This window comes from Gadus macrocephalus, chromosome 14, assembly GCF_031168955.1.
Source record: "Gadus macrocephalus chromosome 14, ASM3116895v1".
Taxonomy (NCBI): Eukaryota; Metazoa; Chordata; class Actinopteri; order Gadiformes; family Gadidae; genus Gadus; species Gadus macrocephalus.
In genome coordinates this window covers 19,027,121-19,043,254 of record NC_082395.1, presented here as the reverse complement: position 1 = coordinate 19,043,254, position 16,134 = coordinate 19,027,121, and the positions used below count along the sequence as shown (strand labels likewise).

General features: G+C 41.7%; 2 protein-coding genes across 2 annotated transcripts; both read left to right on the top strand.

Annotated features, from left to right (window-relative positions):
• The first annotated feature begins 1,014 nt into the window (after nucleotides 1-1,014).
• galr1b (galanin receptor 1b) lies at nucleotides 1,015-12,307 on the top strand. The gene is made up of 4 exons (XM_060071570.1): nucleotides 1,015-1,599; nucleotides 2,089-2,917; nucleotides 5,364-5,429; nucleotides 10,767-12,307. The coding sequence occupies exons 2-4, from the start codon at nucleotides 2,150-2,152 to the stop codon at nucleotides 11,082-11,084; spliced, it is 1,152 nt and encodes a 383-aa protein (XP_059927553.1). The 5' UTR covers nucleotides 1,015-1,599; nucleotides 2,089-2,149; the 3' UTR covers nucleotides 11,085-12,307.
• Nucleotides 12,308-14,061: 1,754 nt separating this feature from the next.
• LOC132472065 (C2 calcium-dependent domain-containing protein 4C-like) lies at nucleotides 14,062-16,020 on the top strand. Its single transcript, XM_060071499.1, has 2 exons — nucleotides 14,062-14,199; nucleotides 14,382-16,020. Exon 2 carries the CDS (start codon nucleotides 14,411-14,413, stop codon nucleotides 15,755-15,757), a length of 1,347 nt encoding a protein of 448 aa, XP_059927482.1. The 5' UTR covers nucleotides 14,062-14,199; nucleotides 14,382-14,410; the 3' UTR covers nucleotides 15,758-16,020.
• Nucleotides 16,021-16,134: the final 114 nt, after the last annotated feature.

Below are 16,134 nucleotides of genomic sequence, written 5' to 3'. Positions count from 1 at the left end.
CAGGTTTTGGCGGGGTTTGGAGAGTGTACGGAGATGGAGTGTTATCTTACATATTGAACTTTTAATAATCACAGGTTACATATTAACAATGAAATACCCAAACAAACTGTCCTTTATAATAATATAATAGTATTTGTATTTATTAAAGAACACTCTTTCCCCAGATCATATTTCTTGAAAAAAGAATTCTGTCAACCATGAAGTCCCAGCCCCAGCTGTCTGTCACTGATCGTCGGCCACCCACAAAGCAATGATAAATTAATTTGGTCACAAACCCTCTGTTCCCCAGCATAATCAGTGGCAGATGGGGCTGTAGCTCAGATGAGTCCCTGCTGGCAGGTTCATATATTTATGTTATCTTGTTGTGTTGTCACTAACACCCTTGAATAAGCGATTACGTTAACACTAGGTTAACATTACATTTTTGCATATATTTTTGATTTGGTTATACAACCAGTTTGAGATTTCAATATAAGATTAGGCGTGTAAGTCAAGCAAATAATTTCTTACATTTAGGCTTCACACACATGGATCATGAATTATTTTATTTCTATGGCATTCAAAACAGTAGTTATGTAGTTAGCAGCTGCACTTAGTTAAATGTTTATTGTGAAAGCCTTCTGTTAGTTTTCATAATACAGAGGTCAACACATTCCATAGATATTGGAATACGCTTCCAGCTGAGCTTCAGACTTTTTTTCCCATGGTTAAAAAAAGCCAGATATTGAGCAACTACTCCTGTTGACATCAATTTGACTGTTGTTTAAATTTTGAGTTGTATTACGTTTTTATTTTATAGTTTAATGAATGTGCTGGTATCTATATGTGTCCTTTTAGATATGACTGTATGAGTGTAAAAATATAAATCTTTTTTTTCAGAGAGAGACGCGTCAACGAGCCCATTGTTGAACATGCAATTGGCATATGTAAGAAATTCGTCCAACGCATGGAAAAGAAAGAGAGAACTGTCCAATCCCAGGCTGGACTTAACCTACCTCCACATTACCTCATCAATGAAAAGCCAACCAGATGGCGGGCTCGACAGAGGAGGTTCAAGTGGGTGATGAACAAGAGAAAGCCATTCTTCAGGTCCTTAAATCTGATAGGAAAAGCCAGCGCCCGGCACCAACAAGGCAGGAGATGGATGCTTTGGAACCATTGAGCAAGACCCACCACGGCCCTCCGATCAAGTAGCCTACATAGACACACTGTCTGGGGAAGATTACGTCAGCCATAACTCACACCTGGGCTCCATCTTCTCCATTGCACTGTTGCGGCTCCAGCCAGAAGGCGACACAGGCCTGACACAGGACATGGAGGGGGCCACCCTCCAGTGTTGTATCCCAGCCGCTATTGCCCCTTCAGAGAGGGCATTCACATGGTGACAATAGTGTGACCTGCCACAGATCTGCTTTGAAGCCAGTATACGTTTGCAGACTTGTTTTATGGCTAACAACCTAGATGGTAGTTGTTAGCAAGGAGGCTGGCTAAGTAAACCGGTAACAGTATTTGTCTTTTTGTACAGATAGAGTTGAACCGTTGTACTTTGAACATGCACTGTTGTATTTTGAGTTAAAGCAAGGCCAACCAAGTAAAGAGGTATCAAGGAGCCTTTTTTTTAAATTTGCAATATGCTGGCCTCCCAGCAACGCTGTAAATGAAAAGCAGTATTTTATTTTGCATTTTGAGTATTTTGAGTGTTGCATTGCATCTGGTATCTCATGTTGTCTAATTGGATTATACACTTATTAATGCATAGTTATGAATATTATATTAAATATCTGTAAAGGCCGATCCGCTAGGTGCAACTTAATTGTAGACACTGCAAGTTGTATATGAAGTCGCGGACTCGGTCCAGTTTGGCTCAGAGAGAGGACAGAGTGCCTGCTATAGACGACATGAAGTTGTATGCAATAATAGCCTAGCCTATTAACTTAGTAAAACGGCGAATAGTGATGGTAGGCTACAACCGTTTTTTTCTTTCGTTTAATTGTTCACAGTAGCCTAAGCCTAGCAATGATCAATGGGCAAGATCATAAATAACATTAGAGTATTCTGCAGCTGCAATAAAATAGGTCATCATTTCAGATAAGACTCTGGAAACGAAACCTAAACTCAACCAAGTCTGCGGAGAGACGACCTTCGTCGAATGAGTCCCTATAGCGAGATCTCCATACTCTCCAGGAGTGAGGCGCGCCTCCAGGGCACCACCAGCCCGAGACGCCAAGTTGGTGGTCGTGGGGTCGACATGCTGCTGCCGGACAATCGGACGGAGGTTTGGACCGACATATTGGGCTTCAACAGGACGGGTCTCGGTGCCGAGGAGGACCCGGGAGGTCCAGAGGCTGTAGCAGTTCCTGTGATCTTCGGAGTTATATTTGTGCTTGGTGTTGTTGGGAACAGCTTGGTTATGTTTGTCATCGGCAAGAATAAGTCCGGAAAGCGCTCTGGGAGCACCACCAACATCTTCATCCTGAACCTCAGCATAGCAGACCTGTCCTTTCTGCTTCTTTGCGTCCCGTTTCACGCAACTATTTACTCTCTGCCTGAGTGGATATTCGGAGCGTTCCTATGCACATTTGGACACTATTTTGTCATGGTTAGTATGCTGGTGAGCATTTTTACACTTGTGGCCATGTCGGTGGACAGATACATCGCCGTGGTGCACTCCAAAAAGGCTCCGTGCATTCGCAACCGGAGAAATGCCCTGATCGGAGTTGGTCTCATTTGGGGATTGTCCTTCATCTTCGCCATCCCAGTGGCACAGCACCAGATCTTGACCAACCACCCCAACGCCCCTAACAGCACGTTTTGTTGGGAGAAGTGGATCGGTGCATCAAAACAAACATATAAAGTCACTATTTTTGCGTTTGGTTATCTGCTGCCTTTGGGGCTGATCATATGCTGCTATACAAAGGTAAGGACGGAAATTTAGCTTGGCCTTTAGGGGCTGTCTTGCCCGCAAACAAAGCTAATATTTGACATTAATAAGCAGTAGAGGAATATTCACAAATGCCATAAACGACCGAAGGGCAAATGGGCTTGTCATAAATCCGTGCGTAATGCTCTTCGGACCCCTTACTTACGCACGGAATATAAGCAACGTTGCTAAACCATTGATTAACTAGTGTTAACTAAGCTACTTGGGAACCATCCTATCTTGATCTTTTAAATTGTGCATGAATAACAGGAGCCAACTCTTTCCCCTTGAATCGAAGTTTAGCCCCTAATGCGACATGTTTGGAGCGAAAGACCCATTTGAACATTATCCTTGTAATCCATGCTACATTTCTTCTAAAAGCGCCCTTTGAGACTCTTGACTGGCACTCCCTTGTTTGTAAATAGATTAAAAAGAATGCTGTTTCTGACTTTCTATCTTTTTCTCTGGTTGTGCTTTTCACACGTTTTTATGGCCGATTTCCAGCAGGCTAAATTGTCTAATAGACGTCTATTCGTAGCCCAAATGGGCATTCAGTAAAAGTTTAGCAAACGCCTAGAGTTGGACTATCCAGCTTCACAACGACTGCCAATGAACTAATATCTAAACGATTCGTCTAAATCACGGCAAATGTGAAATCAGGGAACTATGAAACGTATGCAGTGGTTACTAATATGCGGCAGCGGTCCGGGGACGTTTGACGGAGCCGTAGTTTAACTGGATTAGGGGCTGGGGCTTCTTTTCTAGCCATTACGGTACTGGTTCAACAGCCCAGGAATCTCACACACCAATTGCATGCGTTGTAAATCATCTCTTAAAAATCGGCACTAACAAAAATCCCAATTGTTGCCTGTTGGACCTTCCCCTTTAGGTTTAGAAGGTTGTCTAAGGTCGTCATTTTTGGCATTATTATCATACCCTACTTTATCTCCTACGGGAGCCTAATTATATGAAGTTGAGCTTTCCTTTCGTGACCACTCAAACGAAAAGCACTTTTGAGGTAATTGAAGGGGAAAGAATGGAACACATCTCACTCAAACATACAAACCTCCTCGCTGCTCAGCTAAACTACTGAGCCATGTTTTGATATGTAGTGAATATGATAAGAACCCGTTCTGGTCTGAGCCGGCATAATATTTTCTACACTTGTCAGGCCTGATAATCCTATGTGACTCGACATAGATACATCTTCCAAGTGCAAGGCACAGTTTGAGATTAAACGGATGTCAGTCAGATTTACGTAAAAAAAAAAGTATTCTCAACTAAGTTAACCAAATAAGGAGCAACTAAAGCATGGATACCTTTTTATAGTAAATCAAAGAAATGCTTCAGCACCCCACGTGCATATACAATTCTAAAAATGAATACATAAGCTGTTTTGGTGTGACACCGTAGGGTCAAAATCATACTTTGGATTAGTTTCTAAAGTCTGTGCACTGTCATTCTTGAGTGGGCACCATCAAAGCACTCGTAGTTGTAACTCTTGCACGTTTTAGCACTGGCACAGATGGGAGACAATGCAAATGTCCAGGATAAGCAGCCGCTCAACAAATCTTGATTCAATCATTTGTTTTAGCAGTTTTAGACAAAAGGATGTGTTGCTCTGGTAAATAGTAAAGCACCAGTTAAGCAATTAAAAAAATGCAATTTAGAAAATCATGTCGTTTTTTTGTGAAATAACCTTCGCCCAATCAAAACTCTCATGTTACATAATTCACCTGAGATAATGTCCTTGTTAAATTCAACTCTTTTCTTATGCCAAATAAGATAATAATTATTTAAGTTAACTTACACAATTCAAGTACAAACAACACAGATAGTATCTAATAGAGGGACATACATAACCTCTCATCATATACCATGCCTGTTGACTTAACCACGAAGCATAAAGCTGTCCCAAGGCTCTGGGATCATTTATTATTGACTCTCCCAAACTTGATGTGTTATGTACTGCTATGTTTGTTATATGACGGAACCCTGCTTCTGTGTGAGTGAGTGTGTGTGTGTGTGTGTGTGTGTGTGTGTGTGTGTGTGTGTGTGTGTGTGTGTGTGTGTGTGTGTGTGTGTGTGTGCGTGCGTGCGTGCGTGCGTGCGTGCGTGCCCAACAAAGCAGTGCCAATGTTACAACTTTGGTAATTTATTGACTACAATGATATCTTTTTTGGGTCATTCATTCATCATTATTATTGTGTTGATTTTATTTAATGATTCATCATCTTGAAAAATTTGCTATTTGAAACCCACTATCTATTTTGGCTTACTCTCCATCCCTTCAATAATATAAACAGAATAAAAAAGGTTTACTGCTCTAAACTGTATACGTACCAATAATGCCGGTTTTTCCATCTGGTGTAATTCGATTTATATCTTATCTTGTGAGTTTCCGTCTCTTGTTAATGTTTTTTTTTTATTATTTTCCCTTAAGGTATTGTTTCATCTACATAAGAAGCTTAAGAATATGTCAAAAAAGTCTCAACGTTCAAAAAGAAAGGTAAGTGACTCATTTCTCTCATTCTTTTTTCTTTAGGTAGTGTGAGACAGCAGATTATCCAGAGTGCATTCGAAATGTAGTGGACATTGTCTGAATTGAAGTAGCAATTTGAAGATTTAATACAGATTGGGATCTATACCATTGTACATTCTGCAGCGCAGAACGAATAACCTTTGTTAATATCTCAGTTGTCTCAGCAACACAGGAACTTCATTGAACTGACACTAATGTATTCAATGGCACTGGTCCAATCAGTGGAATTTAAGTATATAATGGAAATAGTGTAGTCAACTGTAAAGCACATTAACGTCAAAACTCAATTGAAGTGAATCAAGCGTTTGTCCAAAACAGGCCTTGTTGCCTCTCAAAATCATTTAGTGTGTTTAATTAGACACTGTGTTCTAGTATTTACCAAATGAAGACAAATGTGTGGTCAAAAAGACAGCACTTAGGTTTCTGATTGTGGACTAATCTGGTTTGCATGGTCCCTACTACACACAGATAAGGCTGCAGACAATTCTCCTCTGCCTCTGTTCCCTAAGCCCTGATAGCTTTAATAGACTGCCAGAACGGTAACCACTGGCAACAGAGTTACCTTTTTGCGGATAATAGGTAGGGCTTGGGTTGAAGAGAGTGGAATGGAGGGGTAACCAGGCAGGGAAATAATGAGACCTTAATGTGTAACCAAAACAGTCAAGCTGTGAGTGTGAGAGACCGCTTTGATTCTCTGTCTTCTGGTGCACAAACCTTAATGGAGACAATTAGTCACTAATGTCGAGGGGATAGTTTGCTTTCTGGATAGGTGGGGATATGTATTACAAGCCCGAACTATATATGTCTGTTTCTCAAAGTAAACAAGATTTACGGCTCAACAAGTCATTTGGTAACCTATTTATTCGTCCCCTGTAAATCAACATTTTGAGGGAAGACATTTCCTTTTTTCTTTCTGTGTAAACAAGATAAATGTATTTATGGCTAGCCTCAGCAGATTTTATTTAAAACATTGTCAAATCAATGATTAGGAACAAACAAAATAAGTCATAAGTAAAGATTGTAACCATTCTCATATCATGTGTTGTCAGATTTAACTGGATGAGCGTTAAACCTTATACATCAGGGACATTTTGAAGAGGGTAAAATGTGAGAACTTCACAGTGAATGAACAAATAACATTATCTTAGTGTCCCTTCACAACAATATTTAGAAGGATGAAATGTATTCATGCCTTACCATGATTAGTTTTACAACACACATCCCTGAACCAGATGGTAAGCAGATGGCTTGCAGCACTTGAAATTAGAGGGGGAACTTGATGTCTGCTCCCGAAAGAGGGTGAGGGTTAGGCTTCAAATACACTCATTATATAACCCCACGCTGTGTGGCGAATTACAATCAATCATTTGCATTTCTCATCATAATACTCCTACACATGAGAGGTACTTAAGGAGTATCACAAGTTTGACGTGGGTTTGAACTACTTCTTCACTTTTTCCCCAAGCATCTTCCATCCATCAGCTATACAGCTTAGTACACTGTGGATAACTGACTTTGATGCACCTACTTTAGTATTCATTTCTTAGTACTGAATCTCATATGCTGTGTTTATTCTGGAGAATAATCTATTTTATTTTATTTTATTTTATATATGATTTTTCTATTGAACTACAATGTTTAATCCTTATAGATCCTATAAACTTCCCTAGAGATGCATGATTATTATATATGTTCTTTCATGTTGGAAGAGTTTAGCCCCAGGGAACTTAAATCCATGATGTGCTGCTAGGATAATACGTTTCTTGTAAGCATGTAGTATGAATGCTTAAAGTGAAAGAATATTTATTTGTCAGTCTAAAGATATTGGAAGTTGAACAAATCTTCCTTCCCAGAATGTAGATGTAAAGTTGGTGTCATTATCTGACTTTGTCCATTTTGATTGTTTAGTGTTTCTTCTCCCCCTGTCCACCAGATGACCATGACTTGTCAGATCAATAAATTCCCCTCACCTGTGCGTCCTTGTTAATCTTCGCACCTGCAACTCATTCACTCATCACATATTCTTATATCATGTATACTTGTTCACTTCTTTTGTTCTCTCGTTGGTTTTGTGTTTTTTTCTGCCTGTTCACGGAACAGAAATATTTAGTTTCATTGTTAAAAACTACTTTTGTTACTTTCCCAGGCTGCATTAGGATCTATCCCTCTTTGTTCGAGCTGCCCCACCAGCACCCCACCGTGACAGTTAGTGGGATTATCTCGGTTTGAAATGATGACAGTAGAACTCTTCCTGACGTTGAATGTTCTGGAACTCTGATTTATCAAATTTAGCTGTTTCCAAGAAGTATTTTGCCATGAGTCATTATTATGAATAGCCTTAAACTCTGAATGTATTTATGCAGTGCATTAGTTTGATTTATTACACAGCTTTGATGATCATCAATGGCGTTCAGCGGTCCGTTTATTTCTGAATAACAGACCATTGCGATGGAAGCAATTTCCAACCGTCAAATCGAACAGATGATTGATGATATTTTTTCAAGCAAGATAGGATTACTCTTTGCACCACAGGTGTGCAGCCTGGCCCAGCCCCAGATTCTAATCAGTCTGACTGGGGCCTGGTGAGTTCATCAACAACACATACTCCACAATTTTGACTAATTAATCCATGTCAAACAAAACAGACAGTAAAGACCCACGTTGTTATTATAGTCTCACAAAGCAATTTAAGCAGATTCCTAAAAACTGCAGACATTTTGTTTGTATGATTTATTTATATATAGGCTATTAAATAATATTAACTTGAACTTATAGATCATAAGTTACCAAGTTTTAACACTTAAATGTGAATTGGTTCTGCCATTCCTTTTATGTCCTAAGGCCGAAATAAGGGATATATTTAGGAGCGAGTTCTTCCACGTCAACAACAAATCCTTGGCGTGACATAATTATGGGAGTGACAGGAAAAGATTAGGAATTGCCAGCGGTCTTTGCTTGATGCAAACTGAGTTTACAACGGTCAAAAGAGGACACATGAACCGACAAGATTGTGAATTGAGACATTGATATGTTAGTGTCAACGATGTTAGTGATATACCCTATCCTCGCAAATGATACAAATACTCGGAAGAACTTTGTCGCCATAGACTTCCAACGTTGTTTGAGAAGGCATCAAAAAGCCAGTGGTATCACCAGCACCTGAGAACCCAAAGGCTGTGCCCAGGGTCTTCGTTCTTTTTAAGCCAGAGGTGTTCTTCTTCTACCAAAGAAACCATTATTTCCATGTATCTGAGATAGCTTATCTTTAAACCTGTTATCTTTAAACCTGTGTGTGTGTCCACAATAAATATCTGACTATTATATTCAGACACAGGTTGGAAACTTCAAACCAATACCCTTTAAAGCACTTATAGCACTAGCCCTGTATCCCATGGACTCCTTTATTTTTACTTCATATCTGTACTTCTGTCCTCTTTCAAATAACCACTGCAGTTTGACCAAGGCTTCTGGATAGTGTCTGTTACCAGGAGGGCCACCCTGTGTGAAGTCTGACACTATACAGAGCCCCTTTACCTGATCAAAATATGATCGTTTGATAATATGGTTTTAACTAAAGTGATGCACTGTTTATAGTGCGCAAATAGCTCTAATGCATTTAGATTCAGAGCAATATTTATAGTTTTGTCAGCTGTAAGAGGAACAAAGCAACCAGAATAAATATTTAGATATGATGGACAGTGAATATTTCCTCTCTGCATTAAATATCATTTTTCGCCGTGGCAGTGTGTGTTTAGAGAGATGTCCGCTGTTTAAAATCAGAATACTTAATCAGACAATACGTTTCCTGGAAACAGAATGACCTCCATCAGTCTCTTGTAGCGCTAATGTGCTTCGTCAGCAGAAATAATTCACTGAATATGAATGTAAACATTTCAATGTAAAGGCGACTCATAATGGTTAGTATAGGTTCTCTGTATACATTCGGTATGTATACACATGTCTTTAACTTACAAACATTTAATTGCAAAGTTCAACGACTATATGAAGGTGCCTCAAAGGTTATTATTCAAGTCTGAAATTGTATATGTGCATGTACGCTTTAGTCAAGTGAAATTAACTTGCAGTCTAGAAATACTCTTACAGCCTCACGAGTTGGTCAAGTTACCTACCCCTGTCATTTTGAGTATATTTAAAGTTAGCTTGAATGAATAAAGAGAGGAAGTGTGGTTAGTTATAATGCAACATCGTGCAACACTTCTATGGCTAGTCTACAGAAGGCTACGGGAGTAGACGGCTCCACCTCAGTGTGGGGACACATGTAGGCACGTGGGCAGCCTGCAAAGTTTAGATGAAGTTTGTATTGAGCGTTTTCTTTAAATAAACAGCGACTGGCCTCTGCTCTGCAACTGATCCTGATCTTCACATCAACCATGGGAGAGGTTTTACAATATTATCTCAGAAGTTTCCACTGACTGATGCAAAACAAACACATACAATTGTTAAAGGATGGGTTTGCTTCTTTGGACCCAAGGTACTATCTACAGATAGTCTGGCATGATTGTAGAGTGTGAACATCATTATATCTAAAGATTGTACGGCATGATTTTAGAGGCACTATTATTTAACAAAGGGATTCAGTATTGCGTGTGTTGACTTTCGGGAATTCGCCGGGTTTGACAGAGGTCAACAGGGCCACCTGGCGATGGTTTGAAAAGATGTCTTACAAATTGTTCAGGCTGTTTATTGATCAAGGGAGTCTGGCTTTTTGGGTTGTTATGGCCCCTGACGTCAGTGTATCTGGATATAATGGGTTGGAACTGGCTATTGATTCCTCGAAGAGGAACATTAGCACTAGCAGGAAACATGTTATTTTATTCTAAAACAACGTAAACTGTCCATATAAACAGGGCTTGTATGTCAGAATGTATCATAGGATTTTTGTTCAACATAAATATACCCTGATCTAGGCTAATGAGAACCTTTCAACATGTGACTCACATGGGAAATGCTGTTGCAATTTCAAACAGAACAATATATCCGATTATGACAATTCATTTCTCAATTAATTACAAAGCAAAACACTACCAACACAATGAATAATATTCAATGTTCCTATCCTATAAAATGGAGGCTTAAAAGGAGGCCTTAAAGTCATCACAGGGACTGCTCCATGTTTCAAGGTTTTGTTGGCAGATTGGCTGTATATCTCAGTATCGCCGCACATGTGCACTGTTCATCATCATTCTGGCAAACCAAACCGTACCAAACAAATCAATGAATACAAATCATCTTCCAAAGCCTTTTCTCCACCCTTCCCCTCTGCTCCCCTTCTCCTCCTGCCAGACCGCCCAGACTGTACTGCTGGTGGTCACCGCCTTCACCATCTGCTGGATGCCCTACCACGTCATCACAATGTGGGTGGAGTTTGGCACCTTCCCCCTGACGGACGCCTCCTTCGTCTTCCGCATCGCGGCCCACTGCCTCTCCTACGGGAACTCCTGCATCAACCCCGTACTCTACGCCTTCTTGTCTGAAAACTTCCGCAAGGCATGCCGCCAGGTTTTCAACTGCCAATGCCTTCGTCCACCACCCCCTGTTGAGAAGGTGAAGCGCAGCCGCATGGACACCTTCTCAACCACCCATTCCGGCGCCAACATATGACTAGAGAGAGCAATTTTCGGTTGGTGAATTGTCCTTTCCGTGACACCTGGAAGCAGAAAGAAATAAACCAGAAACAAAGGGGCGGCATGTGGCTCAGGAGGTAGAGCGGGCTGGCTGGTAAAGGGAAGGTTGTTAGTTCGATCCCCGAGTGTCGGGGTGTCCCTGAGCAAGACGCCTCACCTCAAACTGCTCCCGACGAGCTGGCTGTCGCCTTGCATCGTTGACACTAACATGACTTAGGGAATATTGTGCGCTTTGTGTGGCCACTGTTTTAAAAAAAAATGCTGTATGAATGCAGTCCAAAAAATAAAGAAACACTGAAAAGGAAAACGTTGGCTCAGATTAAAATGATACAAGGGTGCTGTGGCTAACTCTCAGTGCAGGGACAGAACTCTGATACAAACAGATCTGATTGTTCAGCCTATAGTGAAGCAAACACAAAGTACACTGACACAAAAGGGACTGCACATTATGTTTTATAACTTTAATAGGGGTTCAGCGTGAACATTTATGTGACAAATGTGAAAATCCAAAGGAAAGAACCTCAATGGCTGAACTTGTGTATTAGTGTTGAGAGACCTTCTTAAGAGAACGGAACAACGTTCAGCCCCAGTCTGCATAGGCTGCTCATGCTCCATTCATTAACATCCACTAAACCGTGAGACCTGTTGCAATGAGACAAACAAGGAAGAAGACCGGGACCCTAAACAGAAGAAGGCTAAGGCAATTCAATAGTGGAAGAGGAAAGATATTGGTGAGAAGTTAACTGTGCTCATGCCTTAAGCTATATATTGTATATATTCTATGTAGTGTGACGGAAGCAGGTACAATATGTTGTAAATATTGTTTTTTGAAATACCGCTCAAGTAAGAAAACCTGGTGAAGTTTGTGCTGTTTTTTTCTCCCACTTGAATTTAATCAAACACGTACCTCCCTTTATTTTACTCCTCCCTTACTTACCACCTTACCGTGTACACAACCCACAGAGATCAAAATATGTATTTGTCTCTTCTTGTTAACTCCAGAGATCTTCCCCCAAGGTATTGTGGTGGGGTGGGGTTTCAGTGTAGTGCAACATCTAAGCCTCTTAAAGTGTTAATCCACTATCAACCCCACAACCAGATGGCCAAACCTCGCCATGTGTTTCAGTGTGTGTGTGTGTATGTGTGTGTGTGTGTGTGTGTGTGTGTGTGTGTGTGTGTGTGTGTGTGTGTGTGTGTGTGTGTGTGCAAATTAATTAATTACAACATGATTGTTATGACTTCAGTGGTATGAATGTTGGTGTGTCGATCATGATGTTGACTTCCATGACCTCTTTATATTTTTATACTTTTGAAATGCTTTGTGAAAAAAAAGAAAAAAGAAAAGGACATGCAGGTATTATATGGCCCATCAATGTTTCTATTATACATGCACTACATGCAAAATACAGTTAAAAAGATGAAAAAAAATAGGCTTAACGGCATATAACTTGTACAATGTATTCACATTATTTCCATTGTAGACAGTAATTAGCAACATTCAAAATACTGCGGCACGGTGCATGATTCAGCTCCGCCCAAAGGTTGCAATTTTACATTTCAATATGAATTCAAGAAATGATATTGCAAGTTTAATAATGGTTTGTCAAAAAGTAGATGTAGTAGCCTACAACCGACATGAGATGCTGTTCAACGGTGAAGAATAGACTGAACAGAGTCATGGGTTGAGGTTGGAGGTCATTCTTAACCAGCTGAGTTGTTGAACCTCTTTTTAAAATGTTGAGCGCTGAATAAAAGCCAATAGATTAACGCGCTGTAACATATTTCGTTTGGGAATTGCGCCATCTGTGGGACTAAAAAATTAAATACAGTGATGAGTTAAACTCTTACTGTCCACTAGATGGCAGAGAAATTCAAGAAAAAGACAAATAGAATTGCATTTCTATTTCTTTCTCCTGCGTCTGGCCTGCCCAAAGGGAATAACTTCATGATGCTATTCCCTTTGGGCAGGCCAGTCCGTGTTAAATTTGTAGCATCATGCAAGATAAACAATAATCAGAAAAGGCCATTTAGAGTTCTAATTTACTAACTAGATAGCGAGTGTGGCAGTGAGTAAATGGTCCTTTACTTGTGGCTGAAGCTGAAAAAACATGGCAGTGCAACATTGCCCCTTGGCATGTAAACAGAGAGAGAGAGCGAGGTAAGGCCGGCTGACATTCTTTATTTGAATGATATATAAGTTATGTGATTTTTTTCATTTTTGAAATCGTAGTAAGTCAATAAGTACTAAGTAAAATGTATATATTTAGGCACACTTAAAAACAGTTTTCACTGGCCAAAGTGCCGTACATGGTGCAAAAAGTCATATACAAGAACACATACCACATACATAGACAGTAGCCTACATGAAAAAAATACAAATAACAACAAGGTGTGTTGTGAGCCAAGATTAAAAAATGGAAGGAGCGTCTCTAATTGAAGGCGGCAGTTCATTCCAAAGGCGGGGGGCAGCCACAGCAAAAGCTCTGTCACCCCTGCAGAGATATATCCAGGTACTTTAAGCTACGAGCTAGTTTAAGTGTTATATATATGTAGGCTAATATATTGATCATCAGAACTCAGAGTACAACTCATCAAGGACATAGGAACCAGGCATGTCTGGCACTAAGACAATTATTGACGGTAAATATTAGGCCTGTATAATTCTCCTGGAACATTTTCACGATAGGAAATAGTGAAAGAAGATAGAATACCGCGTAGTTTACGTCAACACAAAGGCCTTCATAACCATAGATAAGTACTAGCCTATATCAAACCATAAATGCTCTACCTGCATTTACACATTCACACGTCACTGAAAACGATATCGTCAGGTGTTCACCCCCAGGGGGCGCTGTGGTTGAGCAGGTAGTCCCTCTACGACGTCATACTTGCTTTTTGCGAGAGGACGAGATAAAACACCCCCCACCCCCTCATTAACCACAGGTCTATTTAAACAACATGCCTTTTTCCCTGTGAACCACAGACTTTCCTGTGCTGCGGGTAGACAAGTAACCTGCCAGTGAACAAGAGCAGAGGTAGCACTGATTATAGATCCTGGAATAATCAAACGGCCACGTTTCTTTGCTTCCAAGGTAGGATGCTCAGTTATTTATCATGTATTTAATTTAACAGACATCTATGTATAGAATTGTTTAATTAATTAATGTTATATTATTACTGGTTATTGTTTTTACATTTTAAGTTTTACTTGTTATTACTATAGATCTGTGGACCATGAATAATCATTTTCAATCTTTTTTTACTTTTCTTTTAGCTGTTAATCAGCCATTGGATTCAGGACCCATGTGGGTTCTGGAGCAGATCAGGGAGTCTGTGGATGAGAACCATTTCACGTTGCCGGTGGAGTACAGTCTTCGTCTGGCCGAGGCTATGTTTGGGGAGAGAACAGCCCAGGCGAAGAGACCAAAGCACACCCTGTGCCCTAACATCATCACCCCGAGCACTATCCCCAAGTTCTTCATCCCTCCCAAGATCACACCCCAACAGGAGCCCAGCAAGGCACCTGACTGGAGCAAACCCTTCCCTGTTGTCAAGGGGACTGTGAACGGCATCATGGTGGAGGACGCCACCCCGGCCAGAGAGCCGTTCAAAACACACGTCATCCAGGTGGAGAACGTCGACGAGCTGCCCCGCGTATTCAGCGACGAGGGTAGCACCAACGCGGACCCCCGGAGCCAGGCCGCCCTGTCTCTGCCCCACCTGGCCAAAGCCCAGACCTGCTACGGCTTCTGCACGCTGCTGGAGAGCCCCCACACGCGGCGGAAGGAGTCTCTGTTCCACAGCGACCCAGCGGCCTGCGGACTCACGCTGCTCCCCCCCCGGAGCCCTTCCGCCGGCAGCTCCCCCAAACCCCCCCGCTGCTCTGCGTTCAGCCTCAACAAGCTGGCTTCCAGGCTGCCCGCGCACAGGGCGATGGCCCTGCACAGGCAGGTGGTGTCCCTGGACAGCGACACCACCTCGTCCACAGAGTCCTCCCCCTTCAGCTCCCCCCTGCTGGCCAGGCCTCTGCCCAGGTCCTACCTCCTCAAAGCCCTGGGTCACGAGCGGCTGGTCTCCCGAGCAGGGCGGAAGTCTCTGCTCTCGCGGAACAACTCCCTGTCCACGGACGAAGGGAGCTCCACAGACAGCAGTCCCAACGTGGTGCGGAGGTCCTCGGACGAGCCGGAGGAGCCCCTGACCCCGGCCAACGTGTTCGGACTCGCCCCTCCTCCCGTCTTCCCCACCGATGGGGTTTTGTGCCGAGAGAGGGTGATGAGGGAACACCTGGTACCCGTTGGGCGAGAAGGAAACCTTCGTCTGGCAGCAGAGTACTGCCCGCAGAACCACAGGTTCAGGGTGAGGCTGATCAGTGCGGAGGGGCTGTATGCCGTTTCAACGGACCCCAAAAGCATCAACTGCAGCATCAGTGTGTGTCTTCTGCCGGGGAAGATGCAGAAGCAACGCAGCACAGTGATCAAGAGAAGTCGCAACCCCATTTTCAATGAGGACTTCTTTTTTGACGGCATCTGTGAGGAACATCTTGGGAACTGGTTTCTGCGGTTCAAAGTGGTGAATAAGATGTCCACCATGAAAAGGGACTACATTTTAGGAGACTGTGAGATCCTGCTTCCTAGCATATTGTCTCGATAAAAACTGCTAAATGAAATAGTTTCTATTTTTTATACCAACTATTATTTTTTTACATTAAAAAAACAATATTGAGAATGTGTCTGTGTTTGAAATGTTGACATGCACATACACGTGACCATAACAAACATTTCAAGGGAATCACACATGACCAAAAATAGTACATTCTTTATTGTACCCTTATTGTTCCTGTTTAATTGTAATTATGTGGTAAATATTTTCATATTAATAAATCTAATATAAGCATGGGATGGTGTCTGCAATATCTCATTCTTACGGTCAAATGGGGTGTTCACCAATGTATCAAAGCCTCTGTCACTCCCTCTCATCATGGAGAACCTGCTCGACCAAAACGACGCCGCCGAGGTGATGCATGGTGT

Bases quoted from the DNA above. Each gene is read 5' to 3' on its own strand.
- galr1b (XM_060071570.1), top strand. From the start codon at position 2,150: ATGAGTCCCTATAGCGAGATCTCCATACTCTCCAGGAGTGAGGCGCGC. The intron at 2,918-5,363 runs GTAAGGACGGAA...TTTTCCCTTAAG, and splicing joins TCATATGCTGCTATACAAAG to GTATTGTTTCATCTACATAA. The intron at 5,430-10,766 runs GTAAGTGACTCA...TCCTCCTGCCAG, and splicing joins CTCAACGTTCAAAAAGAAAG to ACCGCCCAGACTGTACTGCT.
- LOC132472065 (XM_060071499.1), top strand. From the start codon at position 14,411: ATGTGGGTTCTGGAGCAGATCAGGGAGTCTGTGGATGAGAACCATTTC.